General features: G+C 36.0%; 5 protein-coding genes across 6 annotated transcripts in view; 3 read left to right on the top strand and 2 right to left on the bottom strand.

The window, feature by feature from the left end:
* The window catches only part of LOC129565766 (heterochromatin protein 1-like), a 2592-nt gene extending 1956 nt beyond the window's left edge, over nucleotides 1-636 (top strand). Inside the window, exon 5 of the mRNA XM_055440980.1 lies at nucleotides 15-636. Within this exon, the coding sequence (XP_055296955.1) occupies nucleotides 15-636 (622 nt within the window). The remainder of the gene's footprint in view (nucleotides 1-14) is intronic.
* Nucleotides 637-7129: 6493 nt separating this feature from the next.
* LOC129566540 (uncharacterized) lies at nucleotides 7130-9375 on the bottom strand. The gene is made up of 2 exons (XM_055442580.1): nucleotides 9142-9375; nucleotides 7130-8847 (listed from the first exon to the last, which is right to left on the bottom strand). Exon 2 carries the CDS (start codon nucleotides 8798-8800, stop codon nucleotides 7463-7465), a length of 1338 nt encoding a protein of 445 aa, XP_055298555.1. The 5' UTR covers nucleotides 8801-8847; nucleotides 9142-9375; the 3' UTR covers nucleotides 7130-7462.
* Nucleotides 9376-9691: 316 nt separating this feature from the next.
* On the top strand, nucleotides 9692-18924 carry LOC129566539 (large neutral amino acids transporter small subunit 1). The gene is made up of 9 exons (XM_055442579.1): nucleotides 9692-15002; nucleotides 16422-16617; nucleotides 16742-16844; nucleotides 16930-17055; nucleotides 17192-17333; nucleotides 17400-17593; nucleotides 17674-17804; nucleotides 17939-18063; nucleotides 18146-18924. The coding sequence occupies exons 1-9, from the start codon at nucleotides 14767-14769 to the stop codon at nucleotides 18417-18419; spliced, it is 1527 nt and encodes a 508-aa protein (XP_055298554.1). The 5' UTR covers nucleotides 9692-14766; the 3' UTR covers nucleotides 18420-18924.
* Nucleotides 9698-10876, bottom strand: LOC129566541 (odorant receptor 33b-like). Its single transcript, XM_055442581.1, has 2 exons — nucleotides 10169-10876; nucleotides 9698-10000 (listed from the first exon to the last, which is right to left on the bottom strand). The coding sequence occupies exons 1-2, from the start codon at nucleotides 10874-10876 to the stop codon at nucleotides 9698-9700; spliced, it is 1011 nt and encodes a 336-aa protein (XP_055298556.1).
* Nucleotides 18925-19059: 135 nt separating the features above from the next.
* On the top strand, nucleotides 19060-21450 carry LOC129565934 (endoplasmic reticulum lectin 1). 2 transcript variants are annotated; one of them, XM_055441317.1, is made up of 5 exons: nucleotides 19060-19414; nucleotides 19501-20184; nucleotides 20343-20396; nucleotides 20606-20803; nucleotides 20958-21450. In XM_055441317.1, the coding sequence occupies exons 1-5, from the start codon at nucleotides 19274-19276 to the stop codon at nucleotides 21426-21428; spliced, it is 1548 nt and encodes a 515-aa protein (XP_055297292.1). In that variant the 5' UTR covers nucleotides 19060-19273; the 3' UTR covers nucleotides 21429-21450. The 2 variants fall into 2 exon arrangements, with proteins under 2 accessions (XP_055297292.1, XP_055297293.1); XM_055441318.1 differs by lacking the exon at nucleotides 20343-20396 and having other exon boundaries at nucleotides 19077-19414.
* The last annotated feature ends 29 nt before the right edge of the window (nucleotides 21451-21479 follow it).

Below are 21479 nucleotides of genomic sequence, written 5' to 3'. Positions count from 1 at the left end.
AAGCAAAAGGAAAGGGAAGAGAAGGAAAAGCATGAGGCTAAACAAAAGGAAAAGGAATTGGAACAGCAAAAGCAAAAGGACAATGAAACCACCGAAGAAGTGGAAATATCGAGTTCGTCGAGCGACGAAGATGACGCCACATTCATGGAAACGGATGAACTAACTCCGAAATCCAGATCGAAGCGTGCGTTGGACAAGCGAAATGGTAATCACGAAGGTACACCGCCGAAGCAAGCAAAACTATCCAATGGTCACGAAAAATCGCCACCTGATTCGGTACGACGTGATAAAGTGCATAAAAGCAGCGAAAAGAGTCGCGAAAAAATCAATGGCAAAACACGTGAACGAAATAGCGAGAAAACTCGTGAAAAAAACACGAAGCAAAGCGATGGCGAAAGTGCGGACAGCAGCGACGAACAGCCCATGCCAAGTCAGGAGATTGGTTTCGATTACGGCGATGAACCCGAACAAATTTTAGGTGCATCCGATAAAGAAGGTCAATTGGAATTTTTGATTAAATGGAAGGGTTACGATAAAGCCACTCTTGTTTTAGCCAAAGATGCCAACACCAAGTGTCCACAAATGGTCATTGCATTCTATGAGTCACGCTTATCGTGGAACAGTGACTACGAATAAACCCCGAACTCCACACACCATCTTCCAGCTAACAAATGAAATTAGTCGCTCAATGTGAATACAATTCGAATTTCCATATGCCTATTGAATAGGTCTCTTTGCAATAATTTTCCTTTGTCTCTCTATATTATTGTTATTTTCATTACTATGATTTAAACCATTTTTCTTGAGAAAAAACAACACATTCGAACAAAACCTAATATCTAAGAACAAACGAACAAACAAACTAAAGACACTCGAATCGTCTAAAATTTCTATGTATCCGTTTCTTTATCGATAAGACAAATGACAATCAATAAATATACTCGAACTCAATATCGGAGAATCAACTTAAGCAATTTCAAAATGTAAAAGAGCTTAAGAAATTAAGTGATATTTCGATTTAAAATGGCCACTGTGCAAAATATGCAAAAAAAAACCGACGTTTGTTTCAATTTGTAGTTGATCTGGTTTTGAGAGAGAAGTTTAAAACAGAACAGATTTTCGTTGGATATAATGCGAATGTTTTTTGTATTTGATCACGCAATGGATAGAGCCTGAACAGGCCGCACCGCTTTATATTGAAATAATATAAAAATATGTGCTTGTGTGTTTCGTTTTTTTTTTCTTTGCTTCTTCGGACAAACGAGAGAGAGTCCGCATAATTTCGCTCACATATCCGAATGAGTCGGGACGATCTCAACTCAAAACCGAGGCACTGTTGCGAAATATTTTTACTTTGCAAATGTACGTGTGGAACACACGGTGCGCATCAATAGCGAAATAATACAACTCGGTGTATAATCATATTTTCCATGGTGAGGTTGCTTCGCGTATCACATCGCAATAAAAATCGAAAGGAAAACACGCACATAATCGACCGTTCGCCGAACGACGCGGGCATCGCTTACATTTTTCCCCAGCATTTTCGACTAGAGAGTATTCGCCATTTGTTCGAGCACGACGCGCATCCAGTTCAAAGTAACAAATCGATTCCAATTTTTTTTTCTTCCGTAGCTACAAAAAATACAGTTGAGTTTTTATTTTTGAGAGAGAAAAGAAAGAAAAATATCGAAAATAAATGAAGTGATTTGTTTTAACTTTTGGCCAATTAACAGTGAAACTATTTAATTTTTCAATCTATATTATTTTGTAGATCAATCGAAAATGAATGAAGCAAGAAGTTTAATGACCAGTTTTTTGGTCTTGGTTGTTTTGCTGTTTGCGTTATATTTGTTGTATGCCAGTCTTTTGAATAAGTAAGTGCATCGCCAACATTTTTTTTCTGCATTTTTTTCCCGGTTCACACAATCGATTTGGTGGGAGGAAAGATAAATAAGAGAAAATGAGAGAATTGAAAGAAATATTGAGAAATGAGAGAAATTTTAATGGAAAAAAAACGAAAGTGACTTCTTAGAAATTTTCATATCAACGAATTGTTATATCCAGTTGAATGCGAATTTTCGGTACAAAAAGTGAAGCAAGTTACATTTTTATTCATAACCATTGACACCGAAAATCAAAGAAAAAAGTCGTTGACCAAGTCTAAAATAAGAACATATCACGAGCAGGAATGTGTGACACGGTGGTCCAGCTAGCAAACGGTCGCTGAAAAAAAAATCCGTTGAAAATTTTGTTCCATCAGGCGCAAAAATTCGTTTATTGTTTTTCAACCGCTACGCACTTTATTCGATTCGTCAGCAATGAAATTTTTCTTCGCTCTCTTTTTCTCTGTGTTTGCAAGACGAATCGAGTCGGACGGTTGGGCAAGCAGAAGCGGCGATTTTCGAGAGTTGTTTTAGCCGTGCGCAATCATAATTACTTGATTTTCTGCATCATGAAATGTATATTAAGTCCATTCATTTCGGTGGCTATTTTTAAAATTTTCCATCCGTTTTTCATCTGTCTATCTACTGTGTACGGCTCAATGCTTGCCACTTTTTCTTCTTCTTGGATTCGGCTGCGTTGTTCATTATTTTTTTCCATTTGGCGATCCTTTCTTTTCCCCTGTCGTGTTCGATCTTTTCTTTTTTTCTTTGCTTTTTCCATGCTGCGATTTTGAAATCACTTGAAAATAATTTCAATATTTTCAAAGCCTTAGTGGCATTGCGTGCAATAAATACGGAGAAGATTCAAATAGAAGACACGATCACTGATTAAAACAGTCAATTTATGCAAATAGCCAACTACCGCATATTCAAAATCAGCAATCACCACAATGAATTCTCAATTGCAGCGTCAATTTATTATCTTTTCGAAATAAAATGCCAGCATTTATTTTTCGGACGATCGTGTAAACTGCCATGCAATCGCCAAGATTGAATCTTGTATGAATTTTCATCGCGCAAAAAATCACGAGAAAAAAATGTGCTCATCGCACGAGAGATAGCAAAAAAAAACACGGATTATATTAGCAGAACCCTGGCCAACAGTATAAATTAAGTTCAAAAATATCTCTCATATTATGTACGATCGTTCTTCTTTTGTGTATCAGCAAGCGCATCACATATAAAACAAAATCAAATTAATTCGACCAACACACGCTCACATCGATCGAACACGAAAGCAAAGGTGTTTCGGGCACAGGCTTATGATCATTTATTTGGCTTTAGTATCAATAAAATATATATATATCTGCTCAGCATTTTTTCGTTTGCCACATAGATTTCTTTTTCCTGTCCCCATGCCATCCCGTTAGTGTGTTATCTATTTTTTCAGTGGGGCAATAAATTTTATAGTAGCATGAAACGGAGCAAAAAGACAACAACAAATCAAAGACCATGACGACCGACCAACAAAAAAAAACAATATATCAAATGGAAAAACGGCTAGGAAGAAGAAAAGAAAAAATCATTTTCTTCCTGCTTTATTGTACAAACTTAGGAAATGCTCAACGAAGATAAATGAATTTTATCACAAAAGCAGTCGCGAAATGAAAAGAAAAATAATACGGTTGACCATAAAATAGTGACGACGTTATGAAGAATTTTCGGTTCTTGATGATCTCTCATCAACAGACAAAAAAAATGTCTAACACAAAAACGATAACAACACGTTGAAACAATTCCTACGATTTCCATTACATAATTCGTTTCTGTAGCTTCTTGATTTTTATTGTTATTCTCTCTCTCTCTCTCTTTCTCTCTCTTTCTCTCTCTCTCTCTCTCTCTCTCTCTCTCTCTCTCTCTCTATCTATCTCTCCTCTATAATTAGTGTTTTTGAACGTAGTTATTTCGTTTACACCGACAAATGTGCACACTAAATAATCTCAAGAGATCTCACTGTAAAAATAACTTTATTACCATGATTGACTTTACATTTTGTTAAGTTTGTTAATTATGAGGTTTTGAATGATGTATTATCCAATTTTTTTTGATCAATGTTGATATGCGGTGTCGAGCTATTTTTATCCTTTTCGTTGAATTTCTTCTTAACTCAAAATTCTTCGGACAAAATTTCTTTGAAAATTATTTTAATGGCGTTTATAATGATTTTCCATTTAGCCAAAAGAAAATCATTTTGGAATTCTAGAATCATTTTGAAAGCAGACAATAAAAATACTGGGGGACATAAAAGAGTTGAATACGGATTTTAAGTCGAAATATATAACTGCCATAAACGTATGCAAAGGAGGTCGATGTGTTGTGGATCGCATTATAAACACAAAAACACCACAAATTAGACAGTCGACAAGAAAACTGGCTCCATCATAAATATTCTCGATTTCATGCCAATCATATAAAAATATTTTCATATTTGCACCATCATTTCTCTCTCGTTCGTTGAGTTGACCTTTAGCAAAATATCATTTTTCCGGCGAGAAGCAGAGAGAGAGAGAGAGTGAGAGAGAGAGAGAGAGAGAGAGAGAGAGAGCGAGCGCGTTTGTTGAGAGGTATTCAAACAAAGAATAATCACACGGGACGGCAGGAATATATGTTTGTGTGTGTGAAAAAATTTCATACGCAATTTGTATGGTGCCAGTTTGGGATTGAAAAACATTGTGTCTATATGTCGATAGAGATGTTGCTTTCGATGAAATACAGATGAATTTTCGTCTCAGCGTGTCTTTGTAGCTTTTCTTGTTTGAAATTAACGCCTCCACATTCGGCTGTCTCATATCGCCACATTTTTATATATAAATTTTTACAATTTCCAAACCAACAAACGTTAGGGCCGCATGAAAATTTTCGCGTAAAATTTCTCAAGTGCCAAGAGTACCGTTTTTTGCTACAAAAATGCCGAGACCTAGCACAATAGCAATAGGTTTTATCGATTAGCTAATTGAATTGGTCTTCTCGCATTTTTCATCTGTTTAATTTCAAATTAATTTTCTCATTTCTCTCAAGGACAAGTCAATTTCAACCGATACTTACGATTTTCCAATTGTGTAAAGAACCAATTTTCTTTTTTTTTTTCTGATCTTTCGGTCCCGGCGAGTTAATGGAAAATTGCGAAACTAGCCGACGGCATGTTTTGGCGTAGCAGTCCATTTTCGTAACATGTGTTCCGATATATCGACAAATTTATAGTTTATTTGGGAATCCTTGAGATCACGATCCGAATATCCGACCAAATGGCATCCACTTGTTTATGCATGAGCAAGTTGTTGACATCAATGTCATGTTTCTCCATCCTCACCGAACGTTTGTACAATTTACATGGTTTATCGTTTTATTGCAACATAAAAATTTGGGCGGGAAAACACGGATCGAACTGAACATTTGGAAATTTCCCCAAATTGACGTGATCGTACGTGACTTGTGTCTGTTTGGATTTTACGAGATAAACAGAAAACATTGAAGTCACTTTCAGTTTTTTTTTGTTCGCATTTTATTTTGTATTGAGTCTGTTTCCGTTTGCCTCACATTTCCGTTCATTTACTATGTTTTCTTTTCCTTTTGCAGATTGTAATCGTACTAAAACCGTTTAGGATAAACAACTAAGACCATACACGCCACGATCAATGTCTAACAATGTCAGTCTTCAGCCTTCGAGTCCATCATCGGCCAACGTCAACCGGTCAAACATCCATTGGTTGGGAAAAAAGGGGAAACAACTATTCCTTTTCTTTTAAGTTAATTTCACCAAGATTTTTGTTCTAGTTAGTGACACCGTGGAGATATATATATATATACATGCAAATCCAGAATAAAACATACATTTCAAAATATTAATCAAAGCAGGGGACATGTGTTTCATTTGTCCACAATTTTATGACTTATTCAGAGTGTGAGTGTGTGTGTGTGTTTGTCATCATGTTTTAAGAAAAGTCCTCATCATCGCTTGTTTTCTTTCTTTTTCAAGTCATCATTTTTATTTATTCAGAATGAAGAAATTCTTAGCCATGGGCAACAACAACAACAAAAACAGCAAGTTGAAAACAAATCTAAAATAAGTCCGTTTCCGAAGAATTCACTCGGTGCTGCGAAGACAGACGATTCAAATGAATCAACTGATTCAGACAATAGAAAAAAAATGCGGCGGAGAAAACATAATTCAAATAAAAACACAGGCGCTTATGAATCGATTTTCATTATTTGGCTCATCGTTTTTTTTTTTTGCGTCGGGGGGCCATTGGAAACAAAAAATAAAACACTCAAGTAAAACGGCTTAATGGATATCGGGCGATGTAAACAATCCATTTTCTGAATATTGCCGAAAATAAATGAACCAATAAAGCTGACTGACCGAACGAACGTAATATGCAGTTGAGGGAAAGCAAGCGATTATTCGATATAAATCCGCACCGAGCACTCACTCTCGCATTTAAGACAAGCCTATTAATTTCGATACATTCCGATCCGAAAATAACATTCGGAGAAGAGTCAAAGACTCGAGAGAGATAGAGAGAGCGAAAAAAGAATGATCAACAACAATATGATGATAGAATATGCAGCGATAAATTTGGAACAATCGCACAGCGAAATAAAGACTTCTATTTATACAATTTCAATCGGAATATTATTACTTTTTATCATTTAGCACAGCGAACAGTTGATTGGCGATGTTTACAATCTTGGAAAAAAGATAAACAGCCGATGAAATCAATGAGATTAATTAGGAAAATACGGATTTATTTGAGAAGGAGAAACAACGTATTTACCGAAATGAAAGTAGCAAGACTCCGAAGAAAAATGATACCCACAATAATTTCGGTATTGGTCTTGAGTTGCTCGAACAGGATGATAGCACACTGTCTGAATTTGATGCTGAAGTACTCTATTATTTATTTATTTATTTATTACGAAGCATACATCCATGCCAATATGTGTTCACAGCAAGCTGAGAACATGCTGGTCAGAGACCCAATACATAAATTCGATATCGCAATCCGATTAGACCACTTTGTTGGCGAAAAAACACGATGAGAACATTTGCGTGGTCAACGTAATGATAGCAAAAGTTGTGCGTCCTTAAATTTTTCAAAGATTTTAGATCATATTTGTTAGAATTTCTTACTTGGGACATAATAAAGCTTAAAAATTATGAAATGTGACAAGAAAGAGGAAAAAGATATAAAAATGATGCAATTAAATCATTTATTTTTTTATAAAAAGTTCTTGAATTTATACTCACACTCAGTTGCAAATTTGAATGGTTATTGATATAGCAAAGTTCAAAAGTCAATCGACTTGATTTTTTCAAGTTAATTTTACATTTTTTCTCTGACGCATCGATTGATCGGTACAGTTATAAGAATGACAGAACCGAAGTGTGTTATCGTAAGTTTGTTAATGCTGATTCAAAGTGCTCAAACTTTAATTAAAGTTGAAAGTCAAAGGAGGTCAGGTTTAGGATGAGTTAGTACATGAACAAAATCAATGGAATGTGTTTTTGCTACTTTGTGTTACTCAAATCTATGGACCCAATCGACGGCTGCAGTTCGCTTGAGCCTGACTAAACTGAGTTCAGTCTTTGCTGTTGCCCATTTCGTTGATAGAAAAATGTTTTCTTTAACGTAAACTGTAACTTTGCATGCACCAGGCAATCGTTTTCGCTCTTTGTTCAGTGCTGGCAAGTCAATGACTCCGTCTTTGAAATTAGTTCCATCCTGAATCCAACGTACTTTGATTTCCTTTATCTTCGGCGCAAAATGCACAAATGTTACAATGTCCTCGATTCTAGCTTTCTCAACGTAAACACGTTCAACGTTCATGAGATTCTTAGCAATGGACTCAAAATTTTGGAATAATTCATCGCGGCTTAAACAAAGCTCTCTTAAATCTGGCATCGGTGGCAGTGTGAGTTCTGCTATTACGGCAGCATAGTGGACATATAGTTTTTCCATTCCGCGTGTCGATGATATTCGAATCAAGTTTGTTTGATCACTGACGTACTCGATGAACAAATGCAATCGCTTGTAGGATCCTTGATCGTATAACTGATTAAGTATATCACGAAGTTCAATCATGGTCTCCAGGGGATAACTGGACTCGCGAATTTTCAATCGGTCGATTTTTATGTTTGATCCCAAAAAATAGTTGCGATTTACTTGAAGAAGATAGGACGAAGTGGAAAATGTTTGAATGTTCGGGTTCAATTCGAAGAATGTTTTCACCATGGTAAATTTTTCACTCGATCCCGGTTCGTCTTCGCCAATCGCAAAGTGTTCAATCGTCGGGTACTGACGACATAGCCATCCATTTTTTCCGACTACCATTTCATCATTGACGTACAAATATTTCAAACTTGAACAGCCCTTGAGAATCGATTCGTAAAAGTCGCCATCGACTTCTATTGCATTATTTTCTATATGTTCAACGTGTGACAAAATTTGTCGCAAGGAGTTTATACATTTATGGGTTATTATATTAACGCAGAATCTAACCTTTTTAATCATATTAACACTGATTGGATCAAGTTGTTGAATTTGATGAAATTCATCTCCGATACACACTCCAGGCATAATACAACGGAAACCAATTCGCACCGCTGGATAATTCGTTTTGATGAAGTAGTCGATGACTTGTTTCAATCGTTTACATGTTTGACGAAGCGAACGCAAGTCGACCAATGATAGCCACTCGAATAATTCCTCCAATCCGTCGACGTCTAGCATGAGGATGGGCGATGACAATCGATCATCTGATAGATCGGGTGTAACATTTTTAATTTGACTAGGGCTCGCCATATTTTCCATATTTGATCGGGTGTTTCCTTCGACGTCAATTCTATCGTCACTCATTTCCGATGCAATGACTCACTTAGATATAACACAATTCGTCTCTAGCTCTGAAAAGCAACGATGGAAAAAAAACACAAGTAAAAATGAATGGAATAAAATTGTTATAAAAAAAGTCCAACGCAAAATGCAAGCGTCAACTGTTTATCTATGTGTTCCGTTGCACAACAAGTGACATTTGTTTGGAACATGTTCAACATTTGATTCAACAGCTGATTTGCATTCAGTGGTTTTGTTTTTGTTGCAATACAATGTAATTTCTTATTTGGAATATGCACAACAATGAAAATGAAACAAAATTGAAAAATTTCACACAACGATTTGAAGGTTCAATGACGTTATACCTTAAATTGATTGGAAGCACAAATTTTCCAGACGATAATTGCCTTTGATTATGGATTATTTCCGATTTTTAAAGCAGACCAATGACGTGCCGTGTTAATTGAAGTCGTGATATTTGACAACTGATTGCTGTGCTGTGCTGAGTGACGTTTATTCGGTAACAACTGATACTATCATCATTTTAATTGTATTGGCGCTAAAACACTTTTAGCATGTTTGAAACATTCAAAATGTTTGCATTATCAGAGTGAGTGTTTGTTTACATTTTTATATTACACTTTGATAAGAGTGTCATTCAAATTTTATTGGCTTAAAATAAATTGAAATCCGCATTTTAATTTGTGACAAAATCATTGTTGAAAAAACGCTTTATTTTTTTCTTTTCGCAGAGCAATTTGAGAATTTAACCGTTTTTATTTGGTAATTGAAAACAATTTAATGGGAACATCATTACTTTTTATCATTCAGCACGGCGTACAGTCGATAGGCAATTTTTACAATCTAGAAGAAAATAAGATAAAGGACGGTTGCAATTCTTGAGATTAATGAAGAATATTCTTATTTAATTGGGAAAGTAAATATTCGTTTTACCGAAGTGAATGTAGCAAGACTGAGAGGAATAATTATGCCCACAATGATTTCGGTATTAGTCTTGAGTCGTTCAAACAGAATCATGATACACTGTTTGAATCTGATACCGAAGTGCCTTGAATTCGACATCACAATCCAATTCGATTCGTAAACTCTGTAGGATAATTCAGAACATTGAATAATCACTTTGTTAGCGAAGAAACATGGTAAGAAAATTTGCGTAATCAACGCAACGGCGCCAAAGATGTAAGGCAGAGCAAATTGTGTATCCTGGAAAAGCGATGTAGAATTTCAATTAGAAAATAGTTTTTATGAAAATTTAGACTTAAAAGTAAAGAATGAGGAAAAAAAATGAAAATGAAAACCAGAATCAAATTCAAACAAAAAATCTTTTCCGAAATATTACAAAAAATGTCTCATTTTTGAGTCTATACATACATGTGCCATCGCATTGATGATAGATGCAATGACAAAAGCGCTAGCCAAAATTTGAACAAAGAACGGCAAGTTTAAGCATTCTTCTAACGTGCATTTGAATGCAATCGCCTCCCGATGTAAAATGATATTCTTTTTGAGTATATCAAATTGCTTTGTTTCGAACGCTAATTCACTTTCAGGTCCTTCTTCAAAACGGCCGTTTTCTCCATGAACATGACCCATTTTAGAAAATCGTAGTCCGATCAGCTCAATTTCGATGCTCAGAATGAATAGAAGTAGGCTGAACATTATGTCAACTGTGATATTCAAGAGAGTGGATGAATTGATGGAGATGTATTGATAGATGATGGCCATCCAATAGTCTTGTCTATTGTGTTCCCAATCCAAGTACGGATACCATGAGATATATGGCAATTCAGCCGGTTCAGCAAAAATGGCCATCAGCTCTGTCGTATGGATGGCTGTCATCGCCATAGCGTAATAAAACACGGCTACTTTGAAGAAGAAGTGAATGCGTTGTCGTACCAATTTTTCTTCGAATTCATTCTCCAACTGAAAATGTTCGGCGCGTTCAATCAACTTTTGAAAATGGTTATTGTTCACCAGAAAACACATGATTTTAATTAATCCACAAAACTGGGTCAAATATATATATAAACCGTAGGTTAAATCTTCTTGATCAGTCAGCTTGAGTAAGTAAATGAACATGAAAATATTCACTAGTCCCGGACAAGTAAATAAATACGTCGCTGAATAAATAAAATATCGGATTTTTCGGTTCTTTGGATACCAAACGCCGAGAATTCGTAACAACAATTTTAAATATTTTAAACATTTGTCAGCGTTTAAAAAGGTTGCCATTTTACATTGAGTTTTCTTCCTTTTTCTTCGTAGTCAACAAGCCGAATATAGCCTCTTAAATGTGTCGAACACGTTGAGGCGATGGCTTTTATACAAGGAAAACTCATTCAATATTTATGAGAAGCATTTTTTGAAAGTACAACGGAATTGTCTCATCGAGTCAATAAATTTTGACTGCATAGTGCACATGCGACTCAGTGTGATAGGTGTTAACTTAGTTTATGATTATGGCTCTTTCTAATTTTTTTCAATATTCGTGTCTGCAGTTAATTCCAACAATTAATTCGTAATGAGAATCACAAATAATGATACTTTTTTATGCAAGTATCAATTCGGTAGGTGTGATATCGAATGGTGAGAATTTTTTAAAATTTAATTATATGTTTCAATTAGAACAAACATATAGTTATTGTTAATGACGAAGGTTTCAATGAATTGAGAGTGTATTTTTCAATGCGTTGATCGGATATAATAATTATTTATTTTGTTTTGTTCGATGTTTGGGTTATACGGTTTTGTGTCTGATAAGCCAGTCCGAGCGTTTTTATATGCAATTGAAACAGGCGAGGGTGATGCATATGACCTTGGTGTTTCAGTTCATTGATACGATACTCGTATATGTACACTACGGTAAAGTGTGAACACAGCACATTTTGTAGTGGTGTCAGTTCATACGTGCCGTTTCATAATGTTCAGACTAGCACTTTTACTTCGTACTCATAAAGTGCCATAAAGTATTCCCATTTTTTGAATTTGAGCCAGAACTCATTTTAATATGAATAGCCCAAAAGTTATGCGGCACAAGTAAAATAAACTAAAAAAAGTTGATTAATATGGTGCAAATTGAGATTCCCAACGCGATGAAAGAGGATTTACTAACTGACACAAATTCGCAAAAATGATTAAAAACCATTAGAATGCTCACAGATGAATCGAAACTAAACAAAATTTGTACATCAAAGGAATTCTCATTACGAGCGAAGAAATATCGTTTGAATAATTTTGCTCGCGTAATATTCATTTACTACGCATTTTAGAGTGACCACAAAGTGTGCTTTTCACTAGGCTTTTCATTTCTGGAAAAAGAATCGTCTATTGAAACAAAGAAATAGTTTGACAGTTGGTGTTTTTATGAATGTAGTACTCCGATTCTTATCGCAATTCTATTACCACCCAATGTTTTGATACTATTTCCATTTGACGTGTATGTGATAAGAGATTTTTTATGTTCGATAAAATGGAAATATTGATTGAATTGATTGAGTTTTAATATACAAAGCAGAAAAACGTATAGACTAACGTAATTTGTGACACTTTTCTCCATTGAACAATTTTTCCATGAATTAATACGCTTCCAATAACAGCTAATTAATTTTTAATTTGCGGCGTTGTGTATCAAAATTAACGATATTAGAAATATTTTTAAAAAAATTCTCGATCATCTAACATTCCGTTCAATATGCAGATATGAAAAATGTCAATTGAAAAATTGCACATGCTTGGACTCATTTATGTATGTGAAATGCCGCATTCCAGCAAAGCCTAATTAGAATCGATAATGAACTGTTTATTTGGCCTGTATCAATGATTTATTTGTGTGACGTTGCATATATTTCCATTGTAACTAACTGAAAGAGCAAGTTAATTCTTAAAGACATTCATTCTATGTGAACGTCAAAACGAGCAGATTTTTCTCTTGCCAATCAATCGAACTGAACTTTTACAATTCAAAACAAATCCGAAATGTGCTCATCGTATTTTTTATGTGTTTCGCGGAATATGTTTACAATAAAAGCACGTGTTGTAGTTTGCAATGACACATTTGTACACGAGAATATATTTATCGGCAACAGAATGGTTTTCTCCATTCTCTCTCTCTCCCTCTCTCTCTTTCTCTTTGCGTTGTACGCGCTCTCTTTTTGCTTTCGATTTCCCCTCTCCATGTGTGTGCTTCCCCTTTTGTGCTCTGTTATCGAGCACTGCGAACGTTTCATCGTACAATATCCATTTGTACGTGCTCAGTTGGTGATTGTCATGGAGAAGACCGAAACGTATGGAAGGGCCAATACAAATTGCAAAAGTTGAAAAAAAGAATAAGTGAAAAGAACGAGAAAAGAATTCGATACCGGTCCGAAAAAGTCCATCGACATCAAATGCTCGACTTGGGCAAGCGGAAAAAACGACGTCGAAGAACGAAGCATAAATACATACAAAAGCCGGTAGACACGCGTTCTGCAGTACGTTCCCAACAGTTGAACCAACAACACACGGTCGCTCTCTTGTGCTCTCTTCCAAACTGACAAGCTGTGAACAACCATAACCATAGTGGGTCAACACAGTGCTTCATTCTTCGAATTTATCAACACGCACATTTTTATTCGTTCGCTGGATAAGTGTATTTGCAAAGGGAACAAGAAGACAACAGAAGAAATTTTACCGACGAACACAAGTGATCGAAATAATAATTTGTTCGAGTGTTTAAAAGGCATGTTCATGTGTACACACACACACGCGCGCGCAATCTCTCTAAACGTGGATAGAAGTGAATGAAGAAAAAACACTGTTGAATGTCAAATACCACTTTGGTATAAATGCTTTGGTGGAATTGGAGTGACGCAACGACGCCAAATTGTTTCACATGCTGATGCTTGTCGTTCGTTGGAGATGCGTGTAATAAGTCACTTTGCTGTCTTTTCTGCAAGCGATACGAATCGAATCGATATCACTGTGTAAATAATTGTGCCAATTTGTGTTGAAGGAAAAGCAAAACGACCGAGCAAAACGAAGAGAGTCGAGTGTTGTTATTATAGTTTTTTTTCGGGAGGATTTCATCCATTCTCTTGCACTTTCCATGCTGCATTCTGCATGCAATTTCATGTTAAGCACGATTTTGGAACCAATAATTATAGGAACGAAGAAACGCGAGAAGAAAAGAATCGAGAAATTCTCAAGTGGATCGCCAGCTCGCTCTTTCGCAGCATTCGTTCTGTACCGTCTTCTATTGTGAATGTGTACGTGTAAATCGCCAGCAATTTATCCGCGTGTGTGTCTCTCTCACTCTCGCACTTACACTCGCCATCGATTGTGTTCATCCATTCCGTTCAACACGAAGCATTTGCAAAAACAAACATTAAAGCGCTCTCAACCGCTCCATTTTGAGCGTGTATCGGTGCTGCATTTTTTCCTTTAACCTGTTGATTTATTCCACCGAGTATATACGTACTTTTTCCCATTCGGTTTGCTCCACTGTACCGATGCATAATAACAAAAAGTCGTTGTAACGAAAATTTTACATTTAATTGTACTGGAGTGTTGTTCGTGTTCAGTTTTGTGAATGTATTTTCTCTGTCTTTTGTTTCGTCCGTTTAATTATTCGGTTGAAAAATTTACGATTATATTCACTTGTCGTTGAACTAAAGAGAAAGAAAAAAAAACGTGTACATTTTACGAAAACAAATAGAATTGCTGGCGTGAGTGCGGTCGCGAATAAATGAAAAATAAAAAAGTAGCTGATTTACAACATTGACGACAGGGTAATTATTTTACCTGATTTAGTTTAGCGAACGATAGCGAAAGCATTGTAATCAATATCTATAGTATTATATTGTAATTAATGCTGATTTATGCAAATTTGCTTCGGAAAATGCGTACTTTTTAAACTATAAAATAAACAAACAGTGTGGTTATATTCTTGTTTTGATAATTTGACGACGACAACGACCAAAATTGAGTTAATCATGTCGAGTGAAAAGCATAGTGAAAATAGTACGGTGACAGGAGTATTAAATGATAATAACTCTGAAGTGGGAAATGCGGCCACCGATAAACTCAATGGATTGGCACCGGAAAAAGTTGAGCATCGTGTGGTTATAGAACGAAAAATTACGCTCATGAATGGTGTGGGTATCATAATTGGAACGATTGTCGGATCGGGCATCTTTGTTTCACCAACTGGCGTCTTTCTTTACACACAGTGAGTATGGCTTTTCCGCACAGACTTTTGCATAATCATGTTTCCATTGAAGAGGCAGAAGGAGAAAAACTACGAGGTGCGCCTATTCCAAGCGTTCTATTGTTATAAAACTTTCCAGTCGAGTGCATCTAAATAGGCAGTTTTTTTTCGCGTCGCGCGATAAACTATTGTCAGATTTCAGCGAGTGAGTTTAACTCACTGAGTTACGAGAGAGAATTGTGGCTTTTATACTAGGGGAATTTAACTCTTACGAGTTCAGCATGTTTTCTGCCAGTTTGCTTGATTCGCGGAAGTTCGACGCGTTCGTTGTACGTACTAACGCGCACGGTCACAAGTTTACACAAGTTTGTTTATGATTTTGCGCGTTTTTCAAGTTGTTATTTGACAACTAAAACGCGTTTCAAACTAAAAATTGGTTGTTTACGTGTATAAAGATTTTTCACATCCTTTCCAAAAGTTCAAAGATTTATATAATTATAAAATGGACAAAGGAAATATTTTTAAAGAGCTGGAGAAAGTATTGGAAAAGTTAATCCAGATATAATAAATGGAACGACTGATGTGTGCGCGTCGTCCAGCTTCAAGTTTGCACACGAACTCGCGCGCGTTCGCGCATGTTGTTTTAATACGGAACTTGTCAACTGAGTGGAATCATGCAAGTTCTCTGGTGAATGTAACAATTTCGTGCGCGTTTATATCATTTTTTTACAAGTTTTCACGTAGTTAAATCCCCCTAGCTTTTATATCGACATTATGAGTTTAGAAATTCATTTTCCAAACTAATTTCTGTCCCAGTTTTTTTTTTGCATTCATGCCCGGCCCATTTGTGTGCATATGTCAGTCACAGAAAAAAACGAATTGCAATAAAAAGTGCTGTTCGTTGCATAAAATGACATTTTAATTGCTTCATCAAATTCATTCGAATGTTTTTTATACGATTTATTGCATCATGTAAAATGTTGGCGATATACACATTTATTTGCACCATTAAATTTGGTTTGATTTTCCTAATTTGATTCTATTTTTAAGGTTATCATTCCAAAGACTTTACATGCAGAATGAATGGTCTAGTACAATGATTCACTTTATAAAGGAAAGTGCTTTGATTGAATCTAATGACTTCAATTCATATGAACCTAAAATGAAACGAAAATCTCAAGCAAAGTACTTCAGTTCCACCCTTCTCTCGGTCTCACTCTTTCGTGTATTATTTGCGCAACTCAATTTGTGAATCAATTCGAGAAGATACGCATCCTCACTAGAACGCAATGTAATAAAAGGGCATACACTCTTTCCGCCGCCTCACACATTCACTCACTTTGCAAATAAAAACGATATGACCTTCGCTGGTACTATGGAACCATAAATATCTTACTGTCTGGTTTATCGATTCATTTCGTTTCGTTTCGCTTCGTTTAGATCCATTGGCACGTCGCTCATGATATGGGCCATTTGTGGAACGTTATCAACATTGGGTGCGCTGTGTTATGCTGAACTTGGTACATGCATCACACGCTCAGGCGGCGATTATGCTTACTTGTTGATCGCATTCGGACCACTTGTCGGATTCCTACGCTTATGGATTGCTTTACTTATTATTCGACCAACGACACAAGTATGCCTTTTATGCTAATCATTTTTTTTTGTGTCACTCGTAGTTTCTTAATTTGTTTTTTCATACATTTGTTTAAATTATTATCTGTTGTGAAATTTTGTAATTCTTTTCTGGTGTGTTTTAGGCAATTGTCGCACTGACTTTTGCTCAGTATGCAGCCAAACCATTTTTCACGGACTGTGAACCACCAGACACGCCGGTACGGCTTTTGGCTGCTGTTTGCCTGTGTAAGTAATGAATTATTTAACGAGTATCATTTTGTGAAATCGATCGAATAACATGAAATATTCATGAATTTATTTCCATTTGCAGCTCTTCTCACGGCAATCAATTGTATTTCGACGAAACTTTCGATGAAAGTTCAGGATATTTTTACCTTTGCCAAACTATTTGCGTTAATCAGCATCATTTGTGCCGGTTTATACACGATGTCAACAGGTAAACTAGACAGAATAGTGATTTTTTTTTATATTTTCAATTAAACAAGTTTTTTTCTTCTTTGAATTCCAAATACATTGTTGATTTAAAATTGAAAAGAAATAAAAAATGAATAACAAACATCAATTGTTCGCAGGTGACTTGGAATATTTCAGCGATCCATGGGACGGTAGATATGATGCAGCTAGCATTGGATTTGCATTTTATTCGGGACTATTCGCATTCGGTGGATGGAATTATTTGAATTTCGTTACGGGCGAGCTCATTGATCCATATAGGTATATGACAAATATGAAACCGATGAACGATTCTACTTTACTTTCTGACCAATATTTCTTCTGTAGGAATCTTCCACGAGCTATTTGGATTGCAATGCCGATGGTCACCATCATCTATGTGTTGGTGAATTTGGCCTATTTTGCCGTCGTATCACGAGATGAGATGCTTGCCTCGGTAGCAGTAGCTGTGACTTTTGGGAATAAAGTATTTGGACCGGTTGCTTGGTGCATCCCAATTTTCGTAGCTCTCAGTTGCTTCGGTGAGTTGAATACAATCCTAATAATATTATGATATTTCAATCATAAATTTTTTGTTCTAATTTGAAATTCGTTTTTGCAGGAGGAGTTAATGGTGTTGTGTTTACATCCGCACGATTGTTCGCAACTGGTGCTCAGGATGGTAATTTGCCATCGTTCTTTTCTCTTGTTCATTACAAGCAGCAGACTCCAATACCATCATTGATATTTTCGGTAAGAGTAAGACCAATTCCCATTCCCCACTCATGACTCGAATGAAAAAAGAAAGTGAAAAGTAGACAGAATATAGAGACATCTAATCTATCTAACATTCATACCAATATATCTGAATTCAATCAAATTTTCAGCTTATAATCTCATTGATAATGCTCTTCACATCGAATGTGTTCTTGTTAATCAACTACTTCAGTCAAATCTTGTGGTTGTCGGTTGTGGCCAGTATTGCTGCTTTGCTATGGTTGAGAAAGACTAAGTAAATCCATTAACTCTTTTGTGAATTCCTAAACATATAATTAATTCTTTGAACAATTTCACATTTTTCTTCTCTTTTGTAGACCTGATCTTCCGCGGCCAATCCGTGTCAACCTAATCATTCCAATCCTATTTATCGTTCTATGCATGATTTTAGTTTTGTTGCCGAGCATAGAATCTCCGAAGAACTTGGTGATTGGCATTCTAATCACAGCGGCCGGCATTCCAGTTTATTATGTCGGTGTGGCCTGGAAGAATAAGCCAGCCTGTTATACTCGTTTATCGAGAGGAGTGGAACGTTTCTGCCAGATTATGTTCTCCTCAATGTTTGTTGACAATGAAGAAAAAGAAGTCTAATGCGTCTTTTCTCAACTACACCATATTCCATTTTATTCATTGCGCAATTTAGTTTTAATATTTCAACATCGGTTTTCTTTGGATATAACTTCATTTAAAGACATCACGTTCAGTATGTTTCGTTTGATTTAGTTTTGTCCACCAATTTGAAGTTTATTTTGCGCATTTCATTTTGTATTTCATTTATATTTTAATGTAAAATTCCATTTAATTTTTATTTTTATGACACAACATTCAGTTAAGACTAATTTTCAAAGCAAATAAATGACATTTTAAAAGCAAGAATTTAATAAAAAATAAAATAAGATATTGTATCGAACGTATGAATCGAAGGGACCAATTTATGCTTGATTAAATGTATTGCTGTCGGTGATTTTTGGTCGACAAATTCAATGTAATTGTTCATAAAAAAAAATGAGAAAAAAATGATTAAAAAAAAAAATGTTCGTAATTGTTTGTGTGGCAACAATAAAAAAGCGCATTTTTTCGATGTTCACATCAAAAATAGATTATTATTTTTTCCATCTACGAATTGTGTATTCAAATCGGTTGTCGTTTTGTTTTGATTCGACAGGCCCGAGCGTATCGTCATGACAGGCCCTCTGGTGTTGAAAATCCGCTCACTCACAACTTTGTGTGTGTTGATATAGTTTCAGTGTTTTTGACAATGACGTGGTTGTCATTGATTCTCCTCGGATTTTTTCTTAAAAACAAATACAATATCGAGCCTATATCTGTAATTGCGAACGTCAACTAATCGAGAAGACAAAGCGCTTGTGAATGGCTTGAATTTGAACGGCATACGAAATAATCTGTATTAATAATTCAAGCGGAAGGTTAATAGTTTGTGTGAAATGTTGCGAAGGCAGCATTTATTATCGGTCTGTACTTGGTACACATTTCTATTGATTGTCGTAACATGTAATGAGTACAAGGGATTTGACGACACAGTTTTATTCAAAATCAATTGGCCAGGCGCTGATGAAAAGCTATTGGTAAATATTCACGAAAATCAATGTATCGATTCCGGCAAAAATGTCAAGTCAATTGGATTCTAATCATGTTTTCATTTGATATACAGAAAGAGACTGCAGCAGAAAATCTCGAATCAATTGTGATGACAACACATCACAAAGAGAAGTACAAATGTTTGCTACCGAATATTGAGGAGCCAGAAGCGGAAAAGGAGACGAAATATGATGGTTTGGCGCCATTGGAATTAGTTTCGACACTCTTTTCGTCGGCAACTTGTTCGTACCGAATCGAAAGCTACTGGACGTATGAAGTGTGCCATGGCAATTATGTAAAGCAATTTCATGAAGAACGCGAAGGTAAATCGATCAAGGTGCAGGAGTACTATTTGGGAAAATGGACCAAGGATAAAACTGAGGAGCTCAGTCAGAAATTGGCGGATGCCGAGAAAAGAGGCGAAAAGTACAAAACAATTCGAATTGATGGCGTGAATTTACCGTATTTGGAAATTGAAATGAGCGATGGGACCTTTTGTGATCTCAATGGCGAACATCGAATTACAAATGTTCAATACGTTTGCTATCCGCATGGCAAAAATGAGGTCTACTCATTGAAAGAGACGGCAACGTGCAACTATGAGGTTGTCATTCTAACACCGACCCTTTGTGTTCATCCAAGCTTCAATCCAAAAGAAACCAATGACAACGCAATCAACTGCTTCCCTCTAAATGATGCACCACCCAAGCCTAGAAGCATGCTCATGATGGAAGTGGAGAATATGAAGAAAATTCTGGTATGAAACGTTCACACACTCTTACACTCTTTGTTTGTCGTGTTTGTTATTTTTTTTTTAAATTCTTTTCTTTGCTTGAATTTTTTTGCATTGTTTTGTGTTTTTCTCTCACTTTTTTTCTATATTTGATTTGTTCACACACTACCGATTTGCAATAGGAAGTATCCAAAAACCATAATACCCCACGAGTTTCAGTAGTTAAAATAAATAAGGTTTGTTTTAGTTAAATTTTTTTCGTTCTCCTTTTGCATGCTTTTCGTTCTAAATCTTTTTTTTTTAAATGCAAACTTCCATTATTTTCTTTTACACTGATTTTATATTCTTCAAACATTTGACACAGATATATCAGTACTAGTATTTATACTGTGATACGTCATTCAATCCACATTCTGTTTTGCTGATATTTGCTCTACTTTTTCAGGATGGAACTTTGAAATCAGACATTTTGTCCAATGATATGATCCCAGACATCAGCAAAGTCATCGCTGAATCGCTAGCTGGTGATAAAGATGATGCGACATCATCGACGCCACCGAAAACACCGTTGCTTCAAACCAAAGTTGATAATAATTTATCACCGGTTCTCGATTTTCTCGAAGGGAAAAATTGCTTGACTGGCGTAAGTGGTTTACTCATCGGAATGTTAACACTCGTTTGTTCGATATTTTCTTTGAAATTGACAACTTTTGATGAATTTTCAGAAAATATTCATTCTAAACATATTTTGCATTGTTTTTCATTTTCAAATATACCAATTTTTTTCTTCCTTCTAGGGAACCGGTTGGTGGAAGTATGAGTTTTGTTACGGTCGTTACGTGCGCCAGTTCCACATCGATAAAAATGGCGAGACCTCGCTGATGCTGGGTCATTTCAATGAAGATGCGCACAAAGAATGGTTGAAAGAAAACCCACAGAAACGTCCGAAAAAGATTGGTGTTCGCACACAAATCACGCACCACTACCAAGGCGGTACAACCTGTGATGAAACGGGCGAGAAGCGTCAAACCGAAGTCCAGTTGAAATGCTTGGAAAATTCAACATCAATGTCAAAAGTGTCGCTTTTTTTGATGGAACCGAAAATTTGCCATTACATTCTAGGCGTGGAATCGCCGCTCATCTGTGAAATCATCGAAAAAGCCGACGAAGACGGTCTAATCACACGAAAGTCCGTCGAAGCATCCGGCGAAGGAAATTCTGCATCTGAATCAGAAATCAAAGAAAGCTTTGAAACGACATTCAATTGATCTTGAGAGAGAGAGAGAGAGAGAGAGAGAGAGAGAGAGAGAGAGAGAGAG

Source organism: Sitodiplosis mosellana, unplaced genomic scaffold (assembly GCF_009176505.1).
Source record: "Sitodiplosis mosellana isolate CC-2019 unplaced genomic scaffold, AAFC_SMos_1.0 Smas_scaffold_3, whole genome shotgun sequence".
In the NCBI taxonomy this organism is placed as follows: domain Eukaryota; kingdom Metazoa; phylum Arthropoda; class Insecta; order Diptera; family Cecidomyiidae; genus Sitodiplosis; species Sitodiplosis mosellana.
The sequence above is the reverse complement of the archived record's forward strand: the minus strand, read 5'-3'. Positions and strand labels throughout refer to the sequence as shown.

Coding starts and splice junctions, on each gene's coding strand:
- LOC129566540 (XM_055442580.1), bottom strand. CDS start 8,800: ATGAGTGACGATAGAATTGACGTCGAAGGAAACACCCGATCAAATATG.
- LOC129566541 (XM_055442581.1), bottom strand. CDS start 10,876: ATGTTCATTTACTTACTCAAGCTGACTGATCAAGAAGATTTAACCTAC. Junction 10,001..10,168: donor TCATCAATGCGATGGCACAT/GTATGTATAGAC, acceptor TCGCTTTTCCAG/GATACACAATTTGCTCTGCC.
- LOC129566539 (XM_055442579.1), top strand. CDS start 14,767: ATGTCGAGTGAAAAGCATAGTGAAAATAGTACGGTGACAGGAGTATTA. Junction 17,805..17,938: donor TACCATCATTGATATTTTCG/GTAAGAGTAAGA, acceptor TCAAATTTTCAG/CTTATAATCTCATTGATAAT. Junction 18,064..18,145: donor CTATGGTTGAGAAAGACTAA/GTAAATCCATTA, acceptor TCTCTTTTGTAG/ACCTGATCTTCCGCGGCCAA.
- LOC129565934 (XM_055441317.1), top strand. CDS start 19,274: ATGTTGCGAAGGCAGCATTTATTATCGGTCTGTACTTGGTACACATTT. Junction 20,397..20,605: donor CAGTAGTTAAAATAAATAAG/GTTTGTTTTAGT, acceptor CTACTTTTTCAG/GATGGAACTTTGAAATCAGA. Junction 20,804..20,957: donor GGAAAAATTGCTTGACTGGC/GTAAGTGGTTTA, acceptor TCTTCCTTCTAG/GGAACCGGTTGGTGGAAGTA.